Below are 25,112 nucleotides of genomic sequence, written 5' to 3'. Positions count from 1 at the left end.
CTGTAAATCAACTATGCTTCAATTAAAAAAAAAAAAGCAGATTGTGCTTTTGGGGTAAAAAGGGGAATATAAAGTCTTGAAGATCTTGGGACACAGTGCCAAGCTGCTTCTCCCTACAGATTGCTATTTTAGCATTCCTATAAGTTAGACTTTTATATGCTGTGAAATAGATTCAAATTCAAGGATTTTTGCTTTGTTTTTAGAATAAATGATTATAACATTGTATTGGCTTAAAAATTAACCTTGATATAATCTTGGAATTAGGATTCAAGAGAAATGCAAAGAGTTTGGCCAGCCACACATCTCAACGACAGCTTAGACTGCTTCAAATTATATTTAAAGGATTTTATAAAAGAAAAAAGGCATCACAAAGCAAAGAATGAATTCACCTGTACCCTGTGCAAAATAATACACTGCAGTAGGACAAGATGCTTTTATAGTTCTTAAAAAATATAACATGTTCATTCCGGACTCTGCTATTATTTTGGCTTTATTGGGCTCATGACCTATAGAGACAGAATATAAAATTCGATGAGGACCAGAGTATTGGTGCATTCATTCAACATTATGAAGGATGCTTGGTTTAAGGTGCTATGTCAATTATCAGGGAAGCTGGTAAGGAACATGTTACCACATGGTATACCATATGGGAAAATAAGGTGGTCTGGAAACTCCGCAAAGTAGGTGGATGAATTAAGGAAAGCATTCTTGGGCAAAACCTGGGCGATGGTACTTGCGTGTGGATGGTCTCACTAGGACTATCATCTTTGGATGGTCTCACTAGGACAGGTACTCGGGGTCATAAGGGAATGAGGGTCACTTGTTTGGCATTGAGGGGCTTCCCTGATAGCTAAGCTGGTAAAGAATCCACCTGCAATGCCGGAGACCCCAGTTTGATTCCTGGGTTGGGAAGATCTCCTGCAAATGGGATAGGCTATCCCTCCAGTATTCTTGGGCTTCCCTAGTGGCTCAGATGGTAAAGAATCCGCCTGCAATGTGGGAGACCTGGGTTTGATCCCTGGGTTGGGAAGATCCCCTGGAGGAGGGCATGGCAACCCACTCCAGTACTCTTGCCTGGGGAATGCCTGTGGACAGAGGAGCCCAGCGGCTACAGTCCATGGGGTTGCAAAAAGTCAGACATGACTGAGCGAATAAGCACACACAGTGTGGTACTGAAGTCTCTTCTTCAGTCTCTCACTGCTTGGCGAATCGGTCTCTACTTAAACACACCAGTGACAGGGAACTATCCCTATCAGCCACATCAACTGCATAAATCATTTGACAAAAGAACTCAGCAAACACATGCAAATGTCGCTATCAAATAGAACACGGCTAAGTAAAGCTTATTATCTGAACGATTTGGAACATAACTTTTAGTGGGAAGGAAGAAATCACAAGGGCATTGTAGGGGTCATTTAGGCTACAAAGCATCTCTCTCTCTTAGATACGTTTATAGGATGTACTTCCCAACCCTGTTTAAACTTGGGCATGGCCACAGTTTTGTTGCTTGGGCTGCTGAACTGTGGGTGGAAGTGACCGATATTAACTATATATAAGAAGCTTGACTGATATTAACTTTATATATGAAGCTTTGGAGTCTGTGTTGTGAATGTGGAGTCTGTGTTTGCTCTGGTTTGCCAAAGTGATCATGGAAACATGTGTTGAGCTGATGCCTCCAACAGGAAAGGTCTCAGTGACTGGGATGGGCAGAACCCTCCCACCAACTGCAAAGAATCTGCAGTGTGAGAAATCAGCTTGTGTGTTAACCACAATAACTGTCTGTTATTGTGCCAAAGCCTATCCCACACTGACTGTTAGAGTCAGTTTTAGCTGGGATTATTTTAAAATGCCAACCTATCATATAAAGCCATGGACATTATGTGTTTGGTTCAATCTCCTAAATATCTACACCTATAATAGAGCAGCATGTAAATACAACTCATGATCAAGTACTTTAACATTAAAAAAGAAATTGTTCAGCCTTTCTAACTTACTAAGGCACAAAGTGAACACATATTATAAAAGTGTACAAAGCTTAGAAAACTATGTCCAACAAATTCAGCTTAGTGGTTACCTCTAAAGAGGCAAAGTAAAAAATGGGATCCCATAAAGGAAAAGTACATGGGAGCTTCAACTATATCAGTGACATCTTATTATTATTTTAAATCTGAACCACATAATGCCAGAATTTAAGGTTTTATATAGCTGAGTACTTGAAAGATATTATTTTCTATTATGTAGAGTATGCTTCTGATCATTCAAAACACAAGTCTAAAAGAAAGTTATTTAAGAGCAGTTATTAAAGTCAAAGGGTTTTCTGATTTTTATCAGCTAACTTAAACCTCCAAATAAAATGCCCTACTTTGTGAAGGGATGGAAAAAAGATATTCCACGTAAATGGAAACCAAAAGAAAGCTAGAGTATCAGTACTCAAATCAGAAAAAATAGATTTTAAAATTAAGACTGGTATAAGAGAGAGACAAGGAAAGACACTACATAATGATCAAGGGATCAATCCAAGAAGACATAACAATTATAAATACATATGCTCCCGCTCCCAACATAGGAGTACAGCAATACATAAGGCAAATGCTAACAGTCATAAAGGGGAGATCAACAGTAACACAATATTAGTGGGGGACTTTAACACTCCACTTACACCAATGGACAGATCATCCAGACAGAATATAATAAGGAAACACAAGCCTTAAATGACACATTAGACTTGATAGACTAAATTGATATTTATAGGACATTTTATCCAAAAGCAGCAGAAAACACTTTCTGCTCAAGTGTACATGAAAAATTCTCCAGGATAGATCACATCTTGGTCCACAAACAGTCTTAGTAAATTTAAGAAAACTGAAATCATATCAAACAGCTTTTCTGACCACACACTATGAGATAAGAAATAAATTACAGGAAAAAACTGTAAAAAGCAGAAACACATGGAGGCTAAATAATATATTATTAAACAACCAATGGAACACTGAAGAAATCAAAGAGGAAATAAAAAAATATCTAGAGGCAAATGACAATGAAAACATAATGATCCAAAACTTATGGGACACAGCAAAAGCAGTTCTAAGAGGGAGGTTATAGCAATACAATCATACTACAAAAATCCCAAATAAACAACATAATCTTACACCTAAAGCAACTAGAGAAAGAAGAACAAACAAAACCCAAAGTAAGTAGAGGGAAAGAAATCAAAGATCAGAGCAGAAAGCAATGAAACAGAGATGAAGAAAATAATAGCAAAGATCAATGAAACTAAAAGCTAGTACTTTGTGAAGATAAACAAAATTGATAAATCTTTAGCCAGACTCATTAAGAAAAACAGAGAGGACTCAAATCAATAAAATTAAAAATGAAAAAGGAGAAATTACAACTGACACCACAGAAATTCAAAGAATAAGAGACTACTACAAGCAACTGCAAACCAATAAAAGGGACAACCTAGAAGAAATGGACAAATTCTTAGAAAGGTATAACCTTTTAACACTGAATCAGGAAGAAATATAAAATATGAACAGACCAAACACAAGTACTGAAATTGAAATTGTGATGGAAAACTTCCAACAAATAAAAGTGCAGGACATGATGACTTCACAGGTGAATTCTATCAAACATTTAAAGAAGAGTTAACACCTACCCTTCTGAAACTCTTCCAAAAAAATTGCAGAGGAAGGAACACTCCCAAGCTCATTCTATAAGGCCACCATCACTCTGATACAAAAATCAGACAAATATATCACAAAACAGAAAATTACAGGCCAGTATCACTGATGAACACAGACACAAACATCCTCAACAAAATACTAGCAAACTGAATACAACACATTAAAAGGATCATACACTGTGATCAAGTGACATTTATCTCAGGGATGCAAGGATTCTTTAATTTATTCAAAGCAATTAATGTGATATGTCATATTAATAAACTGAAGAATAAAACCTAGATGATCATCTCGATAGATGCAGAAAAAGCTTTTGACAAAATTCAACACTAATTTATAATAAAACTCTCCAGAAAGTGTGCATATATGGAAATTACCTCAACATAATAAGGCCCATATACAACAAATCCACAGCAAACATCATACTTAACAGTGAAAAACTGAAAACATTTCCTCTAAGAGCAGGGAAAAGAAAGGGTGTTCACTCTTGCCACTTTTATTCAACATAGTTTTGGAAGTCCTAGCCACAACAATCAAAGAAGAAAAAAATAAAAGAAATCCAAACTTGAAAAAAATAAGTAAAACTGTCACTGTTTGCAGGTGACATTATACTATACACAGAAAATCCTAAAGATGCTAACCAAAAAACTTATTATAGCTCATCAATGAATTTGGTAATGTTGCAGGATACAAAATTGATATATAGAAATCTCTTGCATTCCTATATACTAAACAACAAAAGATCAGAAAGAGAAATTAAGGAAACAAACTGATGTTCCACTGCAACAAGAAGAATAAAATATTTAGGAATAAACCTACTTAATGAGGCAAAAGACCTGTATACAGAAAACTATAAGCTACTGATGAAAGAAATCAAAGACAACACCAACAGATGAAGGGATATACCATGCTCTTGGATTGGAGGAATCAATATGGTGAAAATGACTTTACTACCCAAAGCAACCCTCAGATTCAATGTAATTCCTTTCAAATTACCAATGACATTTTTCACAGACTCAGAACAGAAAATGTCACAATTTGTATGGAATCACAAAAACCCTGAACAGTCAAAGCAATCCTGAGAAACAAGATGGAGCTGGAGCAGTCAGGCACCCTGACTTTAGACTATGCTACAAAGTTACAGTAATCAGGACTGAATGGCACTTACAAAGTTGCAGTAATCACAACAGTGGCACTTTGCTATACAGCAGGAAGTAACACAAAATTTTAAATCAACTATACTCCAGTAACAAGTTTTTTAAATGCCTTACTTTGAAAGGGTTCTAGATAGTTGAGATTTACCTGGATTTAAACATAACAATACTTGTTAAGCTCTTAAAGCACACAAGCTTGTAGAAAGGGAAATTCACACTTCAACATTTCTATGTTTGGATTCTGGCCTCTGAAAGGACTTCCTTACCCTAACGTTATTTTCTCCAGAGGAGAAAGTTCCCTCCTTCCATGTGACCAGGAGGCCAATGATTATCATGCCTAAATATATGCAGTGGAAAGAACATAAGATATGAAGGTGTGATGAATTAAAATCCCAAGTTTAACACCTGTTGGCTGTGTGGCCTGGAGTAAGCCAATAAACTTCTCTGTATCTCAGTTTCTTCATTTTGAAATTTTAAAAGACATATTTCTATTGAAAAAATTCAATATTTCCCTACTGATGTTTTTCAGGACTCCAGTTTTATAACAGAACACCATGCAAATGTCAAAAATATTTAGTGGTATAAAGGGCTTCCCAGGTGGCTCAGTGGTAAAGAATTGGCCTGCCAATGCAGGGTATGAGAAGATGAGGGTTCGATCCTTGAGTCAGGAAGATCCCTTGGAGAAGGAAATAGCAACCCACTCCAGTATTCCTGCCTGGAAAATCCCATGGACAGAGGAGCTTGGTGGGCTACAGTCCATGGAGTTGCACAGAGTCCGACAAAACTTAGCAACTGAGCACAATAGTATAACACATTACGGGATTTTCAAAAAATCTGAAATCTGACTAACTTACATCATGAGATGCATGCAGAGAGTTATATATTTCATTAAAATGTTGACAAGAGCAAAGCTGCTCTCATTCTGACCTCATCCCTGCTCTATTCAAAATTCCTTCATGGTATAGTTATCATCATTATCACTTTTAGATTACCAGTGAGTTTGCTCATCTTTTCTTATATTTCTTGGGGATTTATAACTCCCCCTCCCCTGGAGTTAGATTGGGCTTTTCATTAGTTTGAAAGGGTGGGTGGGAGGAGGAGTGGACCAGTAAGGAAAACAGGAGGGTATGGAAAGGGGATCAGAGAAAGAAGGGGCTAGGAGGTTCCCAGGCCCAACTCCTAGTTGGTCTTGGAGTCCGACCATCTGAGTGTCCCCAGAACTATATTTCTTCCTCTCTTGATCTTTTGTCCTCTGAAGCCAGATTCATTTTTGTATTCCTAACTTCTTTTCCCCTCAGGGAGATTTAACTGGGACCTTGATCCCAAAATATTCATCTTGGAGAGACTCAATGCTGAAGAATAGAGGAGACTTCATTCATTGGGAAGGGCATCTGATGACAAGGATAAAGGGTGATGGTAACCATATTTAATTTTTAAAATCAACATTGGTATTTTGATACTATGAAAAATAGATACCTAAAGATTGGCATTGTCCTTTTACCCCAGTACTGCAAACACTAGTCAAAATAATGATTAAATAAGGAAAAGCATGGGAAAGTACTTTATAATGTGCATTTATCACTGCAATTGTTAAAAAGACCATGGATTGTTCATTGCTTTTAAAACACCACATCCAATAACATCTCAATATATTCTAAAAACATTATGCCCCTAAACCCAGCAATGCAGCATAACTGGGGATTAAACTGCCAGACTTCCTCCCTAATTGTCAGGGTTTTAGTGTCTGTGTATGTGTGTGTTTGGTTAGTTTTATTTTTCATCTTTGCTGTTTTTGTTTTCTGCTTTATAGTGGGTAGAACTTATTATTTTAAATTATTTTTGTGCTAACACTTTTTAACCACTTATTACTTAACAAGCACTTTCAGATGCATTGCCTCATTTCTCAAAAGTGTTCAGGAAGAAGTTATTTTTATTTCCACTTCAAAGGTGAAGCAACTGAGGACCAAAGAAGGAACCCAAGTTTATAGAAGCAGTAAATGGCAGAGCCAGGACTCAAACTCACTGCTTCTGACACCAAGTTATTTTCTTGTTCTACTTTACTCTGTTTGAGGATAATTTTTGATACTTTCTCCTTGTAAGAACCAGCAGTTTGATTTTTTTTTTTAAGGAGAAAAATATCTCAATGTGACTTAAATATAAATGCAATTTAAGACTCAGAAACAAGGCAATCGCAGCTGCTAAATCTTTGCACCTGCAAATAAACAGCAGAAAGCAAAGCCAAGCAACCCTTCCTTTAAAATCAGAGGTACATGAAACAAGTGAGACATTGAAATGGCACTCATTGTCCAGAAATGACAAGGGGAAATTGCTTAACTTCTGGCCCTGGAGAAAGACACTCAGAATCAAGTTCTTGCTGAACTTCATGAGAGTATTTATCCTCAATCTGGGATTTATGACAATTACCTAGTAGGTTCCAGCTGAGAAAAATGAGTTGTCAAGAAAAGGCAATAACAACTGCAAGTACAAGCAACCATCAAAATGATAAAACTGTCACGTTTGTACATATCAAGCAATGATTACATTCATTATGTCCAACTCCTGATACTTAATACTTGTCTTCCAAGGAAGCTAAGTTCCATTTAGAGTTTTGCTGTTAGCACAAATATGTTTGAAAGAGATTTGACTGAATTTTTCACAAGTTTATAGAGCATGCAGTGAAACTCTCAAGAGGTGTCCACTGATACCTGGAAAGATTTGCAAAAAGGGTATTTCAGCCCTAAGTAATTTGCAAAAATAGAGTTAGGTGTTGATTTGGGGGACATGGGAGATCTCAAACAACTTGTGTTCTTATTTTTAGGGAAAAATTATACTTCAGTCACAAATTTGAGTGTGTTTTCCCCTCAGGGAGATTCTCCATTTTAGATCCTCAAGCATAAGAGGTATTGCTAAAATGACAGAGAAAAGGGGACCAGAAATAGACTAAAAGGCAGAGACGGAGGTAGGGAAGGCAGAGGGAAAGAGAGAAACAGGGACTAAGAAAAATCACAAAGAATATTTGATTATTTTGATCACTTTTTGGAAGCTACTTTGTTGTACATCTATCCTCACCAAAAATTAATATTATTGAGTTCAAGAAATAAAAATGAGGATGGTAAGTAGGTGTCCCCCTTGTCCTCATGTTACAGGGTGGTAAACATCTACTGCTCTTCCTGCTGCCTCTGACTTTTCTAAACTTTTGTCTAGCTCAGCATTTGCTCTACTACTTGCACTAGAAGAACAAGATCAGCAAAGAGCCAAAAGCTGGCCAGAAGTATTATTGTGGACCATATTCAAATTTTAGTGATTCTGAAGTTCCCTCTCATTAGTGACAGAAAAGTTTGTATCCTGGTCAATCGAGTCATCATTTTCTTGTCAAGGGCTTTCCATTTAACAGGCTTTAGCCAGCATGGAAAGGTACATTTTAAGGATTAGCTGGAAGATGTACTTGAGACATTTTTCTGAATTTCTAACATTCAAGGCCTTGGTTTCTGGAACTACCTGCATTGCCCACTGCATATCATCCTTCTCAATCTATTCTGCTGTCCTCCCACTGTTAATGCCCTCCTTTCAGCCCATTACTTTCTCTAGATACTCTCCTAATCTACAAACTTTGCTCTCTCTTTAATGATATCTTAACCCTTCATTTTGGTTTGTGACATTCAAGGATTACCTAAAGCAATGCTCTCCTGACATGTTACCACCGTGAGATATTTCCTGCTGCATGCTGCCTTGTCAGCCTGTTTCTGTACCTCTACCACTGTTTCAGCCTTCTGGGTGGGTCTCAAGCAAGCTCCTACTATATCAGCAAGTTTGAATTTTAGAGGCTGGTTGGTATCTATTCTCCTCACCAACTACCACAAATAAAATTTTATGCTCATAGAGTTAAAATCACCAAGAAAATACACCTAAGAGCTCTGTGTGTGTCTCATCCCCACCCTCCATCCCCTACACATGTTAAACATGGCCCAATAACCACGGACCTCCAAAAACCTTGATGAGATACAAGTTACAGAAACCCAGTTAGTATGTCAAGTATGCAAAAAAAGGGCTAAACACATAATGACTTGGGGAAGAAAAATAAGTACTAAAAATATGAGTGCTGAATGAGTGAATGCATTCATGGAACAAAAAAATCATGCAAAGATTCTATTACAAACACCTACAAACAATGGTCAGCCTTTTTCTTTCTTTTTAATTCATAGATGAGCTGAATCTAAAAGGGTATTGAAAGCAGGAGTGGTAACTGAGTAAGCTGATGACACAGTGAACCTAAACGGGAATAGAGAAAGGAGTACATGGCAGTCTTAGCAACAAGGCTTGGGTTTTAATGCCCATGAGGATAAGACATTCTAAGGACCTGAGTTGGAACTGAGACTCCTGTGTGAAAGCCAGCATTCCTGAAAGCTTGCTTTTGACACTTCAGAGACAGTGTTCTATGTAAATCCACCTGCTGGCATAGGGAGACTACATGGAAGATGAGCTTTGATTAATAATACTGTGGAATTATGAAAATTTGACTAATGAATATAGAAACATAAACCCAAGAGAAACATGCATATAAAATCTTTCCAGAGAAATACTCTTAAAACCTAAGGCCCACATGAATTATATAGAAGAATTTTAGCTCTGTCAAAAATGAGCTAAAAATAATTATAAAGAACCAATCCACTATGAGCTAGAGACAGCAGATTCAACATACTGGAGGATTAAATATCAGTGAATTCAGGGACATCCCTGGTGGTCCAGTGGCTAGGACTCCATACTCTCAACGCAGGGAGCCTGGGTTCAATACCTTCAGGTGATATAACTGTCTGAAAAAAATCTAAACAATATACAGACACCAGTAAAAGTAATAATAAAGTATAGCAAAGTCTTTTCAAGAAAATTGGTAGCAAAATACCAATATTGTTTCTATAATGAAGAAACAAAACAGGAAAATGTAATCATCTCTCATCTTTCCACTGCTAGGTGTCAATCCAAGGAAAGCGCTTGTATACCTGCATACAGAGATAGAAATAAGGATAATTTCTGCAAAAAAATAAAAAGCTGTAAGGGCATAAAGCGTTAAGAAAATAAGAAAGAATCAACCAAACCATCCCTCAGTAGGTATTGATATATATTCACATAATGGGATAAAAGGCAATAATTAAAAGAATGACTTGCCAGTCTGAATAAACTCAGAAATATAATGTTGAATGAAAAGGTAAGTTACAAAAAGTAGGTTCAATATGGTATAATTTATCTAAACTCCCCCTAAAATATAATTTATGAGTATGTGGACATGTAGGGAAAATATGAAAATACATATAAGAATTATGCAGGAGAATAAAGCCTCCGTCTTCACATACAAAACAACTGACCCTTGAGCAATGCAGGGGTTAATCCATGCATAACTTGTAGTCAGCCCTCCATATCCAAGGTTCCTCCACATCCACAGATTCAATCAACCATGGGCTCTTAGTATTGTAGTATTTACTATTGAAAAACATCTGCATATAAGTGGAATTGTACAGTTCAAATCCACAGTGTTTAGGGTCAACTGTAGTTACTTCTGTGTCTAAAACAGTAAAATATCTGGAATATTTTACATTCCATGAAAAAAATATCTGAAGCATATGTAGCAAATTTTAAGATTTGGTCTTGATGGTAGGTACAGTGGTTGATGTCTGCTATATTATTTTCTCTGTTTGAATTACTTCATAATTAAAAAACAACAATGGAAAGATACTTATTGATCATGTTGACATTTTTACCAAGTTATACTTTTGATCAAGTTTTCTGATATCCCTGTTATAATGCCTGGAATAATGTAGGTAAACAATAAGTATTTTATTTCATTTCTTTTGTTCCCATTGGATCTTACTCAAAATTTTGTTGCCCAATCTCAGAAGAAACTTATTATTTTTTTTAACATTTTGACTCCCTTCACCCATTTCTGTCCTCCTCACTGTGCCCCCACATCTGGAAACCACAAATCTGCTCTGTATTTATGAGCTTTTATTTTCCTTTTTAGACTCCACATATGTATTCCACATATTTAGATTCAACAATCATAAAGTATTTGTCTTTGACTGGTTTCACTTAGCATAATGCCCTGTCACAAATGACAGTATCTTAATTCTTTTTGATGGCTGAATAATATTCCACTGGGGGGAAATATATATATATATATATATATATATATATAGATATAGATATAGATATAGATACACCACACACACACATATCTACAAACCACAATTGCATTATCCATTAATCTATTGTCAGACACTTAGGCTGTTTCTATACCTTGATTATTATAAATAGTGCAGCAACAAACATGGGGTGTTTATAACAGAAAGCGTTTGATGAATGAAATAACTGAGAATCATGAAAGCCACTTTTCACCTCTTTCTTTTTCAGTTTCTACTTTCTTCTATTGATACCTCACGTCCTCTTTTTCTTTCTCCTCATTTCAAAGAAGTCACTGATATGTCTTAAACTTCTATGCAAAGTAAGAACAATAATACAGCAAGATAAAGAATAAACTATCTTTCCTTTCCAAGATTTTTAGACTTTTTATGTTTGTGTCAGGTTGAGGCATAGAAAGATTAATTGATGTCTTCTGTGGTTTGCTCTACTTGTCAAGCTCATCATTCACAGACTAGAGGCCTGACAATCTTTAGACACAGAGCTTCCAGCCAATTAATTCAGTCGCTTACTTTAAGGTTTGGTTCAACTTTTAAGAAAATTTAAAATAAAACTGCTACCAGGAGGATAAGGATGATGACAGATGACTTATTCTAAATCTCCTCTAGTTCACTTTAAAATCTCATTTTTGTTGTGACAAAAGAGTCAGGGTTTTAACATTGAAAAACATAGTGTCAAACTCTTCTATCCTTTTCCCATGATCAGTGGGAGAAAGGACTCCTTTTTATTCATCACAATCTCAATATGAACAACAGTAACCAGAACCCACAATAAATATAATATAGAGTTATTGTCTGAAATGAGTTATTCTTGACCTTGTATGGAAAGTTAAGAGTATTAAGAATATATGCTTGTGTTTAAAGATGAGTTCTTGTTTACCCTTTCAAAGATGAGCTCTTAGTTTACCCTTTCAAAGATATAGCTTGAGTCTGAGTATCTTAACTTATATCAACACTTCTGTCCCAATCTAATTTTATTTCCACTTGGTTTTGCAATACAAATAGATTCACAGATATCACCAGAAAATAAATCATCAAGTAATATTTGTCCATCTAAACTACCAAGGGATATCTATAAGGTGAAACTTGAGGATCAGCCAAACATTACTGTTTGGTCCAGATAATATTATCAAAATCATTCAACTGACTATATAGACAGCTATAGTTATTTCAAGAGCTAGAAGATAAAAAAAAAACAACCAAACTTATTTCATTGATTCATAGGCTATGTTTAAACTACACATGCACTGAAAGTACATTTTTGCTAGCATCAGTAATGGTTTAACTCAAGTGATACAGGTGATAAAATGGATCAACATGCATATTCCTCCCATACTCAGAGCCAAAAAGTTCCCCTGCCTGATTATGTAAGAACATGCTACAGCCGATCCTTAGAATGGAGAGACTATACAAGCTGTTACCAGAAAGGAAACTCAGGACATTTACTTTTCAGCTCTTCACATCATCATATTTTAAACACAATTTTCTGGATAAAAACCAATGTGTTAGATGCCCAATAATATCATCTCTGGCAAATAAATACCTTATTTTGTGAAAATCTGGAGTAGCTTTTTTTTCATCATATTATTCCAAATTACCTAAAATTTTCATGTCTTTGTCTCTTCTATAGCAAACATTATGGAAAGGGAGGTATAGTGGGGAAAGGATGCCAAGAAGTTTAACCAAAAGATGCTGGAGAAATTCTTTGCTGGCACAAAGTTGGGGCATCTCAACAAAATCATTTAAAACCCAAAGAAATTGCACACTATATAAGTTCTCAATATCCCAGTAAAACAAATATGCCCAGTGAAGATAGTTAACTCTAAGAAATTTTCTTCTTTATATTGGATCCAAGGCCAAAGGTCATTAACATCATCTATAAACCTTGCTTATTGAATTCTTGAAATATGATATTGATTTTTTAAAGAAACAATTTAATCAAAATGCTGCATTCATAATTAACAATATATTCAAATCACCACTGAAAATAAATCTCAGTTCAGTTCAGTTCAATGCAGATGACACCACCCTTATGGCAGAGAGTAAAGAGGAACTAAAAAGCCTCTTGATGAAAGTGAAAGAGGAGAGTGAAAAAGTTGGCTTAAAGCTTAACATTCAGAAAACTAAGATCATGGCATCTGGTCCCATCACCTTATGGGAAATAGATGGGGAGACAGTGGAAACAGTGTCAGACTTTATTTTTTTGGGCTCCAAAATGACTGCGGATGGTGATTGCAGCCATGAAAATAAATCTAGTAAGACACAATTATTTTGGACCCCATAGATGAATCTTCTTGTTCTATGGCTTCCTATTTAACAAACACATTGCATAACTTATTCTTTACCAATGTTTCTGCTATAAAAATTTCATTATCAATCATACGATTAAATAATTCTATAAAACAATCCAAGTTCTCAGCATAAAAACTGCTACAATTATTCCAGTTTTTCTGTAAAAGTAAATAAATACACCTACCTCAACAAATATAAAACACGGGATGATGGAATAACTTCGTTGAGTGTTGTTTCCTACAGCCATTTCTTACATGTAGCAAGGCTGTGTCGTCTAAAACTGTCCAGGCTGAAACAGAAATAGATGGCATGGTGTAAGAACCATATGTTTAGAAGTCCCTCAGGTATGCACATAAAAATATCAGCTACCGTCTAGATAAGCAAGCTGTGTACAAACAAGGCCAAATACTGGTCTACAGCAGAGTCAAATCAGATTAATAATAAGTCCAGAGAAAAGAAACTGAGGTTCACTAACCATAAACAGTCTCTGAGCCTAAATGACCAAGCAGGGAGCCCCTGTGCACACAGATCTAGTGAACAGAATTTTAATTGCCTGGTGCTGCACAATGCTGAACCCAGAAGATTGTGCTCATGCCACAAATGCAGTTTTTGCTACAACACATTTGTTACTGTCCATTCTGCGTGAATCTCTTCTGTGCATGACTCTTGCAGCTTTCAGTCTAAGGATTTGTTCATTTTTGCCTCTGCCTCTTGCTCTGGAGCCGACATTTAGGACTGAGGCACTAATCCCGGACTTCCTTTCTTGACCCCTCTTTGCCCTTGCTCCCCTGACTACAGTGCTTTCACTACTTTGGATTAATACATCACTGATCCCTCTCACTGGGTTCCCTCAGCCGTGTCTCTCTCTTTCTGTGTGTATGTTCTAAACACAAAACATTGACACCATGAACATTCTCCTATAAGAATGGTGTAGTTGGGCAACAGCAGATTATTTTAAATATTTGTTAGAACTCTTCTGTCCTACTTTGAACTGAAAATAGTTGTGTATTAGAAGATCAGTTAATTTTGGTTCTTCTTAATAACAACAACAAAATAGAGATTCTAGGCTTTTCTGAAACTTCCATGGCCCGATAAAAAGAATTTTCCACTAAACCTTTCATTCTCTATTCAAAGCAATACTGAATATGTTTCAGGTAACTGCTCCTGAGAATTATTTTTTGTTTGTTCTGTTTCTGTGTCAGACTTCCCAATAGTTCTTATGGACTGTGTAAGAAAACTGTTACAGAGACTGCTGGCCCATGCAACTGGCCAACTTCATTTTTTCTTAAAGGTCATGAATGAATGTTTTTTTAACTTAATTCTGTCTTTCTGCCCATTCTTATTTTTTTCCAAGATAAAACTTTAAAAAACATTTATTTCTGTTTATGAAAAACCAGCTTTCAACTGTTGATTAAAACCTTCTCTGATCAAATTTAACATTATGTGCAATATTAAGTCTACATCAATCATAGTGCTTAAATTATTTAATTTTTAGGCAGCTTAAATTTTTCTATTAAAATTGGATATTATCTGTTATAAAATACTCATAATAAATCTTTTATTTCACCATTCTATATCATAATTTAGGAATAAATAATATTTTTTACAATTAGAAAGAAACTCATAAATAAAACACATTTGAGTTGGTTTGGCAACTCAATGATTGGTTTCATTTTACCCTTACTTAACCCAAGTATCTTAGAATTCATTTATCAGTATTTATGATTTTTTTAACTTTTCATTTTATATTGGAGTATAGCCAATTAATAATGTTGTGATATGTGGGGCACCAGAAAAATAAAGGCATCAGACACACCCAGTATTTTAGATGGCCTCTCCATACAATTCATAAAAAATAGCAATGAAATGGAGAATACAACACAACCTTTGGGATATCACATAAAATTCAGCTTTCTCTTCACTCTTCTGGTTCAAAACACAACCTAGCTTTTTATACATGTATGAAGACTAAATAAATGCACACACACATATATACATGCACATATGTATCTATGTATGTGTATTATACATAATCAGTAACTATAATGAGGTTTCTTTCACATATGATTCACCTATTTCAAGTGTACAATTCAATGACTTTTAGTAAATTTACCAAGTCGTACAATGATAAACACAAAACAATTTTAGCACTTTTTCCTTTACCCCCAAAGAATTCTCATTCCCATCATCACCTCACTCACCCCTCTCCAGCCCAGCTAGTCACTAATCTACTCTCTGTCTCTACAGATTTGCTTTTTCTCGATATTTCAAATAAATAGAATCATATAATGTGTGGTCCCTTGATCTGGATTCTTGTAAAAACAAAAGCATGTTTTTGAAGTTTATTCATGTCATAGGGCACACATCAGTAATTTTTCCTTTTTATTACTGAATCTATTCCATTGTATGGATATAGAGCCTTTACAACGGGTGGGAATGTAGGCTGTTTCTAATTTTTTGCTGTATCCAACATAAGGTTGTATCCAATATTATCATTATCCAGTGATGCTAAGAACATCTTGTGTTTATTTTCATTTCTCATAGTCATTCTAGTGGGTGTGGGATAATATCTCATTGTGGTTTTCATTTTGTAAATAACAAATGATATTGAACATTCTTTTAGGTGCTTATTGCCCATTATTCTATCTTCTTTTGTAAAATAACCAAATCATAAAAAACAAAAGATTTGGATATTTTCAAAATAAAAGCATTCTTTGTATATTCTGGACACAAGTCTCTTACCAGAATATATTTTGTCTTCTGACTATTAATGTGCCTTGGTATGGATTCCTTTAGGTTTATCCTGCTTAGAGATTTCTTAATACTTAAATCTATCAGTTTAGGTTTTTCCCAAGTCTGGGAAAATTTTCAGCCATTATTCCTGGAATACTTTTTTAACCCACTCTCTCATCTCCTTCTGGGACTCCAGTGACATGAATATCAGATTTTTTGTTGCAGTCCATCCAACATGTCCATGAGACTCTTATTACCCCATCCCCACCCCAGTCTACTTTCTCTCTGTTGTTCAGATGGGGTCTTTTCTCTTATTCTGTTCTCAAGTTCACTGATTCTTTCCTTTATCAATCCCACATGGTGCTGAGCCAAGTCCATCCACTGAGTTTTAGTTGTTATATTTCTTAATTCTAAAATTTCCATCAGATTTTTCTATTTTCTATCCCTTTGCTGAAAGTCTTTCTTCACTGAGACTATTTTTTCATTTGTTTCAAGCATGTCTACAATTATTTATTAAAGCATTTTTATGATGGCCACTTAAATTTCTGTCAGACAATTCTATATCATCTTGTTTTAGGTGTCTGTTAATGATCTGTTCTTATTCAGTTTGCCGTTTTCTGGGTTCTTGGTATGCAGAGTGATTTTTTATTGACCTTGGGTTGTTATATTATAAGACTAAAGATCCTGTTGAAAGCTTATGTCTTTTTATACCTCCTCTGACACTCCTCCAGTAGATACAGGGAATGTCACCTTGTTACTGCCATGTGAAGGTAGAAGTCCAGGTTCTCTACCTGGCCCCCTGTGATAGCTAGTTGGTGAGTGGCCCCTTTTACTAGGTAACAGGAGAGTTCAGGCTCCTCAGTAAGGCCCACTGATACCACCAGGGCTGGGAGGGGTTCAGATCATTCGCTCAGTCGTGTCCGACTCTTTGTGACCCCATGAACCGCAGCACGCCAGGCCTCCCTGTCCATCACCAACTCCCGGAGTTTACTCAAACTCATGTCCATTGAGTCAGTAATGCCATCCAGCCATCTCATCCTCTGTCGTCCCCTCCTCCTCCTGCCCCCAATCCCTCCCAGCATCAGGGTCTTTTCTGATGAGTCAACTCTTCGCATGAGGTGGCCAAAGTATTGGAGTTTCAGCTTCAGCATCAGTCCTTCCAGTGAACACCCAGGACTGATTTCCTTTAGGATGGACTGGTTGGATCTCCTTGCAGTCCAAGGGACTCTCAAGAGTCTTCTCCAACACCACAATTCAAAAGCATCAATTCTTCTGCACTCAGCTTTCTTTACAGTCCAACTCTCACATCCATACATGACCACTGGAAGAACCGTAGCCTTGACTAGATGGACCTTTGTTGGCAAAGTAACGTCTCTGCTTTTTAATATGCTATCTAGGTTGGTCATAAGGTTAGGTACCTCTTTAATGCTCCCTACATGGCCTCCACCGACAGTGTGGTTTTGCTAATGCTGTGTAATGGTAAAACAGAATTTCCACTAGGCCCACTCTGATACCACTCCAGTGAGGAGGAAGTAGGGGTGCCTCATTACTGCCTGATGGGGGTTGAAGTCTAGGCTCCTCCTGTGTTCTCCCCCAACACTGTGGAACAGGGGTGGGGGCCTACTCGTTATTGGCCAGCATAAATTAAAGTCTTGGCTCCCAGTTGGCCTTCTCTGAGATACCCCAGCAGAAGTTTGGAGGAGTCTCCTTGTAGCCTGACAAGGGCAGAAGTCCAGGGTCTCTGCATAGCCTTTGCTGATAGAGACAGAGGTAGGACTGCAGTTTTTCTCTGTGGTTTTGGATATAGTCAAAGGGTTATTTTCTAAAAGTTTTCTGCACCACTAGGCTGCCCTTCCCCCAGTGCTTTAGCTACAAAAGCAGCAGCTTTTCTTGGGGTTGTTTCATCTGAGAGTACCAGTGTCCCAATATGCTAGCTTCTCTGATATCCCGTCTGAGATACGAGGCAAAAAGCAATCCTGAGAACTCAATATTGTGCTGGTTCTTGTGTGAAGCCTCCACCAGTCCACCTTTCCTTCCTCTGAGCTTTGTCTCTTTACGTGTAACATTCAAGATTTTTGGTTGATCTAGTTGTAGGCATGGGGAAAATACATCTTACTCCATCCTTTCAGAAGAAGTCGTTAGAAGTCTTTTTAAAGGAGCACCACAACGGCAGGGACCAAAGTTCTCATGTAGCTCAGCCCTTCTGTGTTCTCATGAATTTGAGTCTTTTTGTGCCCAAGGTTTCAAAATATCAGAATAGCCACATTTGTTTATTTGTGAGTCCCTAATTCATGCCGGGTATCCCATTAGGCACAACTAGAAGTAATGAATTAGCCAAACACTCCGTATTTAAGGGGCTAATAGTCATCAAGAAAAGGCTGTTATACTTGTTTGTATATTTTCCGATCAGTTATAAGAGGGATAATGGCAGCATGGATGACCAATTCTAATTCTGGAGGTCAGGGAGTTATCCAGTTGGCATAGTAGATTCACTGTTTGGGACCCACAATACTTTTAGGAGCCTATGAAAATGTTTTAATTTATTTTAAAATAATAAATATTTAGGTTAGGTACAAAAATATTTAATGTATTACTAAATTCAGTTTTATACCAATTTAACTGTAAAATATAAATTTTAATTTTAATAGAGAAAGGGGTCCACAAAGGCAAAATTGTTTAGAGTCCACAAAAGTAATGAGATAGTCCTTGCTGGGAGAAAGTCAAGGAAAAGTTTCTTAGGGGAGAAGGCTATTTAAGTTGTTTAAAATAAAGGTAGATGCTCCCCTATCAGAGGAGGACAAATGAAGTATTTTTAGTTAAAGGGAACAGCAAGAGCTAAGGCTTCAAAGATATAAGTTGACTTAACATATGTTTGCAAAGCTAAAAACATCACCAGCTCAAGTGTATGAAAACATTCAAGGTGTTACCAAAATTTGTTTATATACATGTAGAATTTTATGCACAAACTCAGAAGTTAGAAGACCTCAAGGATAAGAAATACAAGGTTGGTCCATTTCTATATCAGATAGGAGCATGGGGAAAAAAGAGAATATTGACAGACTACTGTTTACTACTAATTAACTCAGAGCTCTTCATCTCTAGGCAGTAAGTACATTATAAATCAGACCTGTCCAATCAAGGAGTTAATGACATCTCACGTGTTTCCACTGGATTTTCCATGTACTTCCCTTTTGCTCATGAGAAGTGTAACAATTCTTAGTCAATCCAGGACAAATGCACAAATAATGGCTGATTATAAACAATCTGTTTCAGTGAGACTCAGAATTGCTATGGATGGAGCACAGTCATAGATAGATGAGGATAAACCTCACCGATTTCTATGTTATGCAAAGTTAGCTCCAGTTGACCGGTCAAATGAAGTATCAACAGCAAGGAACGAAAATGCCCTTGAGAAAGAGTTCCCATGATTCAGTGGACCTTCTGCCCAGCCTTGATGTGAATCCAATATTTTCAGTGGGCAAAGTCGCAGCCTGAGGTTCTTCTCAGCAGCCCAGAGTCTATGATTTTAGGGATGCTAGATCTTGCTCTTTTTATACAGAATATTTTAAGCTAATTTTGCTTATAATGCCATGGTGATTCCCTTCAAAGTTAGGATGATATGAATTAATTGAGTTCACTAAAATAAAAGTCTAAAAAACAAATAGGTAACAACAAGGCCACCAAAAAGGTATTTTTATGAGTAACCCCAAGAATTCTGCACTCTGAGGCCACACTGATTCAGGACAGTGTTTCTCAACCCCATCACTGTTGATATTGTGGGCTTCATAATTCTTTGTTGTGAGGGGCTGTCCTGAGCATCATTAGATGTTTAGTTAAATCCCTGGCCTCTACCCACAAGATGCCAATGGTAGGAAGCCTCCTCCTCAAATATTGTAACAACTAAAAATGCCTCTAGACGTTGCCAGTTATTCCCCTCCAAGGTGGGAGGGAGCAGGGGATGGAGATAGACCTGGGGGAGAATCATTGATTTTAAAGGATTGAAAGCAGAGGCCCTAGGACATTAGAATTTTTGAGCTGATGAAGAACTTGCTTCACTAAGGATAAAGGCCACATTTTAGCACAAGGGGACAAACCTATTCCTGCTTAGTACCTAACAGAGGGAAATGCGAAAATTGCTGAGATGTCTTATTAGCATTTGGGGGAAACAAAGGGCATCTCATGTCAGACACCATGACTGGAGTGATAATAAAGCTATTGTATGTGGTATTACTACCACTTTGAACCTCTAAAGAAAGCAGGACTGTTTTATACATTGAGACCTTTAGGCCCAAATCCTAGGGCTGATGAGTTATTTAACAGTCTATGAGAATATATAAGAAATAAACAAAAAAGGCACCAAAGCTCTGTAAAATCCAATGAATATGTACATGTATACCTAAAAATGTAAAATTCTTGCAATTTCATTACTCAATTTAGTGTTAACAATCTGAAAGTGACTTATAGGCAAAAATCCTTAATTCTAAAAATTCCTTTGCAAAGAACCTTTAATTGTAAAATTAGTGACTCAGAAAAATAATTTCCAAAGAAAAATCATAAAAATCTTCTCATTTTGCCACAAAATAAAAATGTACTGTCAGATCACTCATTGTGTGTTTATCTTTGTATGGAGTGAGTTCTCAAAAAGTGAGTGTCAAAAACAAGCTTAAACAACCTTAAAATAGCCCTGGAGGGATTCTGCTTTCAGCCAAGCGAAAGTAACTAAGACTGGATTTCATGCCTGGCACAACTGAAAAATAGAGACAAAATAAATGAGCCGATGGTATTCAAGGCATTGGCTGTGAGGCAATGAAGGGCAGTGATCCCTGAAAGATGGGAACAAACAGAGGCAAGCCCCGCAATTGCCCTCGCTTACTGCCTGGAGAGCGTCTCCAGCCCAGGGCACAGAGAGGAAAACCCAGAATGGCCTGTGGTCTCCCTAAGCTGAGCAGACAGCACTGGGAATGTGGGGAGGCCCAAGTGACTGGAGGTCATAAGGTAGAGGACCAGAGAGGAGGGTTCTGCAGAGAGAGAGCTGGGTTGCCCTGCTGAGGGTCCCCTAGGCGCAGGGGTCCCCAACCTCCAGAATCTAATGCCTGGTGATCTGAGGTGGAGCTGATGTAATAGTAAGAGAAATAAAGTGCATAATAAATGCAATGTGTTTAAATCATCTTGAAACCACACCCTCCAACCCCCAGTCCATGGAAAAACTGTCTTCCATAAAATCTATCCCTGGTGCCAAAAAGGTTGGGGGGGGGTTCTCTGTGAATTTTTGGCAGAGTACTAATGAGCACGGGAGAAACTAGCCAAGGCCGGGAGGGAAACCATTCAAAAGGATTAGAGTGAAATTATCATCAGGGCTCATGCAAGGCCAAGAATACTTCCGGTTCCCACTAACCCAAATGAAAAGACACCTAACTCATCAGAGAGAAGGTAGAAGACTTCAGTTTAGGTTAACTAATAACTCAGATATGAAAACATTCCTTATCCAAGGGCCACAAGTATTCCTTACAGAGGTTTTTTTTTTTTCCTTTGTTACAGGATACTGAAAATTTACCTAGATTCTGGGCCACTGAATGACATGCTTTTCCCCAGTGTCAGGGGGCCCCAGAAGCAAGAATATCCATGACTCAGGTCACATCAAAGGAACCTCTGACGTGAGTTTTACAACACTCAATGTGGTGAAACTTTCTAGGATTTATTCAAAATTGGGTTGATGTAGGATTGAAATGAGATTATGTCTAGCAAGGGGGAAAATAGGACTTTTTTTCTACATGATCTACATCTTAATTAGAGGTACGGCAGAGGGGATTAGAGTAGAAAAGGGAAAATTAAAAGGCAAAAAATGAGTTGTGCGAGTTCCATTTCATTTTGTTCTCCTGTGCTAAGGATGAGCCAGAATCCCCTAATCCAGCTCATCTTTAACACATGTTAAATAGGCATTAACTTCCCTGGTGCCTCTGGGCTGCCCCTCACTGTTCTGGATCATTTCTATTCACTACATTATCTCCAACCAGCATCTCAGTAGGCATTTAATTTCTCAAAGCTGGAAAACCTAACTATGTTTTCTTTCTTTATTTTTTGAAAGCAACTAAGACATTAAGAGATAGGAACAAGTCAAATGAGATTGTAGATGAATGTAAAAGAGATTTCATCACAAGATGATGTGGGGTTTAAGACTGTACTACTTAGACTTTGAAGAGAAATGCTGTACTCTGTTCAATTTTAGAGATGCTTTTCAAAGCTTGTAAAGATGCTTTTCAAAGCTGTGAAAAATGACAAAGTGAAAACCCTACATTAAGGAGAATAGCATTGACACCCTCTTTCTTTGTCCAGTCTCTCCCCTCCACAGTGTCTCACAGCTGGATCCATGGTCCAGCCCTTGAGCTAGCCCAGCATAAGGCAGAGATACAAAGAACATGAGACCTACAATACAGGGAACTCTAATTCAGTCAAATCTTTACAAAATAAAAACTTGGGGGGGGGGGGTTCCTGTGAGGATGCCAGAGTCCCAGATTGGTCTTGAGTGGCTTCTCAGACCCGGGGATAATTCCAGGTTCCCTCTGGGCTCCCATACAACATTGGCCAGGTCTGTATGACCAGGCATTAAGCATGTTCCACTGCTTAAACCTGATGAATCTCTCTCCTACCTCAATCTCTTTTCAGGTCTGCCTGCACACTCCTGTCTGAACTTCACCCAGTAACTAGGACTCATGCCCATTTATCTAGGTGAGTCCTTTGAACCTACAAGTTACACCTGGCTCACACTTTAGCCCTAGCCCTGAGTGGACAGTCTGCAAGACAGCCACTGCCCCTTGCTCCCAGAGGATGACTTGACACCTAGGAGTACCAATGATGGACCTCTCACGACTGAGGCAGAAGATGGCCTGGCTAATGACTGAGCTTGTTGAATTTTTTTGACTATGTTAAATCTTTCTAGTCTCATTTTGTAACAATCTTCACCTCATGCCCATCCCCAGCCTCCCGGTACTCCAGTTACTCACTCAGTTTCTGCAACATGCTAAGCTCTTTCTCACCCCTGGACTTTCTCATGCACTACAGCATGGAGAATTTTTTCTCCTCCATTATTTGCCCCACCTTCGGATTTGCAGTTAAACACCATTTTCAATGGGAAAGTTTCCTTAATTGCCTTGACTTGTTCAGTTCTATTAAACACTATCATGCTTCTTCAGAGTATGTATTGTATAATTGTCTAATATCTCTTTTCTAGGAATGTTTGCCTTGCTCAGCACTGTAACTTCAGTAATCTGCACAGACCAGGCACATAGTAGGTGCACAGTAAAAGTTGACACTAACAGTGTGCCTAAGCCTCTCAGCTCTGTCGTTTGATTTCACATATGCCCTGGGTCCACTCCTTAACTCCTGACCCAGTCCTCATCTGGGTCTTGATCAGTCCTTTCCAGGTCCTGCATGAACTCAACAGTATAGTGCTAATATAGGTCTTGGGTCAAGCCCTTTGACCCACCACAACTAGCTAAGACCTGCTATATCTTGGGCCCAAAGAACAATGAAGAATAAAGTGTCTGAAAGGCCTAGAAATCAAAACATAAACCAGAACAATTTAAAAATGTAAAATTTAAAGGAGAAATCATCACACTGGATTCTACCTCTAGTCCTTGAGTATTAAGAAACAAAACTGCTTCAGATGGCTGCATTAAAAGGTACACTCCTTCAAGCTAAAAGTTTAAATTGGAAAAAAAGAATCCAAATCTATCCAAAAGTTAGCCAACTTTGTTACAGTCTGATCTAAAAACAAAGAGCACAAGGATGATTCAGACCACAAAGCTCAGCATGTGACTTGAGACAGCTGGAGGAAAGCAGAGAGTTTGCAAATGTCAAACTTGCTGATGGGAACAAGGACCCAGGGCCATCTGATGGGCCACCACCAGGACAACTGTTCAACAGATAGCAAGACAGTGCCCAGATCAGAAGGTCATTCCCTAATTTTCTTTTTCAATTCAATTCAGTTGATACTGTTTACCCTAATTTTCCACCAGGAAAAAGAAAAAAAAAAAATAGCTGGGGGAAAGCAGAAGTTAATGTTTCTTTCAATAAAATCAAAGGCTAGAAGGAAATGAAGTTTTGATGCTCAGTTAAACTGAAACCTTGAAGCATCGGAGCAAGCACCAGAAGTATGCATGCATGTATGTGTGTGTGCACACACACACGGGCTGGGATGGACACACAGACACACACCCTTCCCCCTCAGAAAGGCTTAAAGATAGGGAAAGTTCCAGGCAAATGTTGTGCTCACAGCTTAAATTCTGGAGAAAAGAGGTACGGAATATGCTGAATTGCTCTTATAAAGTAGTGAATATGATTTTTAAATATAATTAAGTACAGGTCTTCCTTGATTTACGGTGGAATTACATCCTGATAGACCCATCATTAACTGAAAATCGCCTAAGTAGAAAATGCATTTAATTCACATTAACTTACCAAACAGCTTAGCCTAGCCTACAGAACACTTATAGTTAGCCAGCAGTTGGGCAAAGTCATCTAACACAGAGCCTGCTTTACAATCAAGTACTGACTATCTCAGGTAATTTACTGAATACTGTACTGCGTATGGAAAAGAAAATGGTTGTATGGGTACAAACTGGTTGTAAGTGTATCAGTTGTTTATCCTTGATCATATGGCAAACTGGGAGCTGCATGCAGCTTAGGACCTTGCCCAGCATCAGGAGACACTATACCTCATTTGCTAGCTCTGGGAAAGATCACAGTTTGATCTTCAGTCTTTCTGCTGAATGGCTTTCACACCATTACAGAGTTGAAAAGTATTAAATCCAACCATATTAAGTCGGGAACTGAATGTATTTATATTCTCCTGCATCTGGCTCTAGTTATTAAATTTCAAATATAATTTCAAAAGCAATTGAAGTTAACGAAATTTGTAACGATGTTATAATCTGTTATAGGACTGACTATATTAAAGGTAAAGATTGTTTTATTGTGGTCTCTCACATCATTCCAGAGAAAATTGCCCATCAATCAGACTTACCATCAACTTGCACTATGCTTGTTCTAAAATGGACTGTATTTTA

At 37.5% G+C, this 25,112-nt stretch overlaps 1 protein-coding gene and 1 long non-coding RNA gene across 4 annotated transcripts in view; one reads left to right on the top strand and one right to left on the bottom strand.

Moving 5' to 3' along the window:
- The window catches only part of PLPPR1 (phospholipid phosphatase related 1), a 558,611-nt gene that overhangs the window by 124,526 nt on the left and 408,973 nt on the right, over nt 1-25,112 (bottom strand). For both annotated transcript variants that reach the window (XM_043453687.1, XM_043453686.1), the window contains one exon: nt 13,499-13,603. In XM_043453687.1, coding sequence (XP_043309622.1) covers nt 13,499-13,561 — 63 coding nt within the window. In that variant the 5' untranslated portion in view covers nt 13,562-13,603. The remainder of the gene's footprint in view (nt 1-13,498; nt 13,604-25,112) is intronic.
- LOC122431996 overlaps nt 1-25,112 on the top strand; it is a 164,370-nt gene that overhangs the window by 129,532 nt on the left and 9,726 nt on the right. Inside the window, exons 3-5 of one of the 2 annotated variants that reach the window (XR_006266687.1) lie at nt 6,133-6,250; nt 21,586-21,701; nt 22,711-22,773. This is a non-coding gene — a long non-coding RNA (uncharacterized LOC122431996). The remainder of the gene's footprint in view (nt 1-6,132; nt 6,251-21,585; nt 21,702-22,710; nt 22,774-25,112) is intronic. The other variant, XR_006266688.1, reaches the window with a different exon arrangement.

The sequence above is a fragment of the Cervus canadensis genome, chromosome 30 (genome assembly GCF_019320065.1).
Source record: "Cervus canadensis isolate Bull #8, Minnesota chromosome 30, ASM1932006v1, whole genome shotgun sequence".
Classification (NCBI taxonomy): domain Eukaryota; kingdom Metazoa; phylum Chordata; class Mammalia; order Artiodactyla; family Cervidae; genus Cervus; species Cervus canadensis.
Note: the sequence above shows the minus strand (reverse complement) of the source record. Positions and strands in the feature narration are given on the sequence as shown.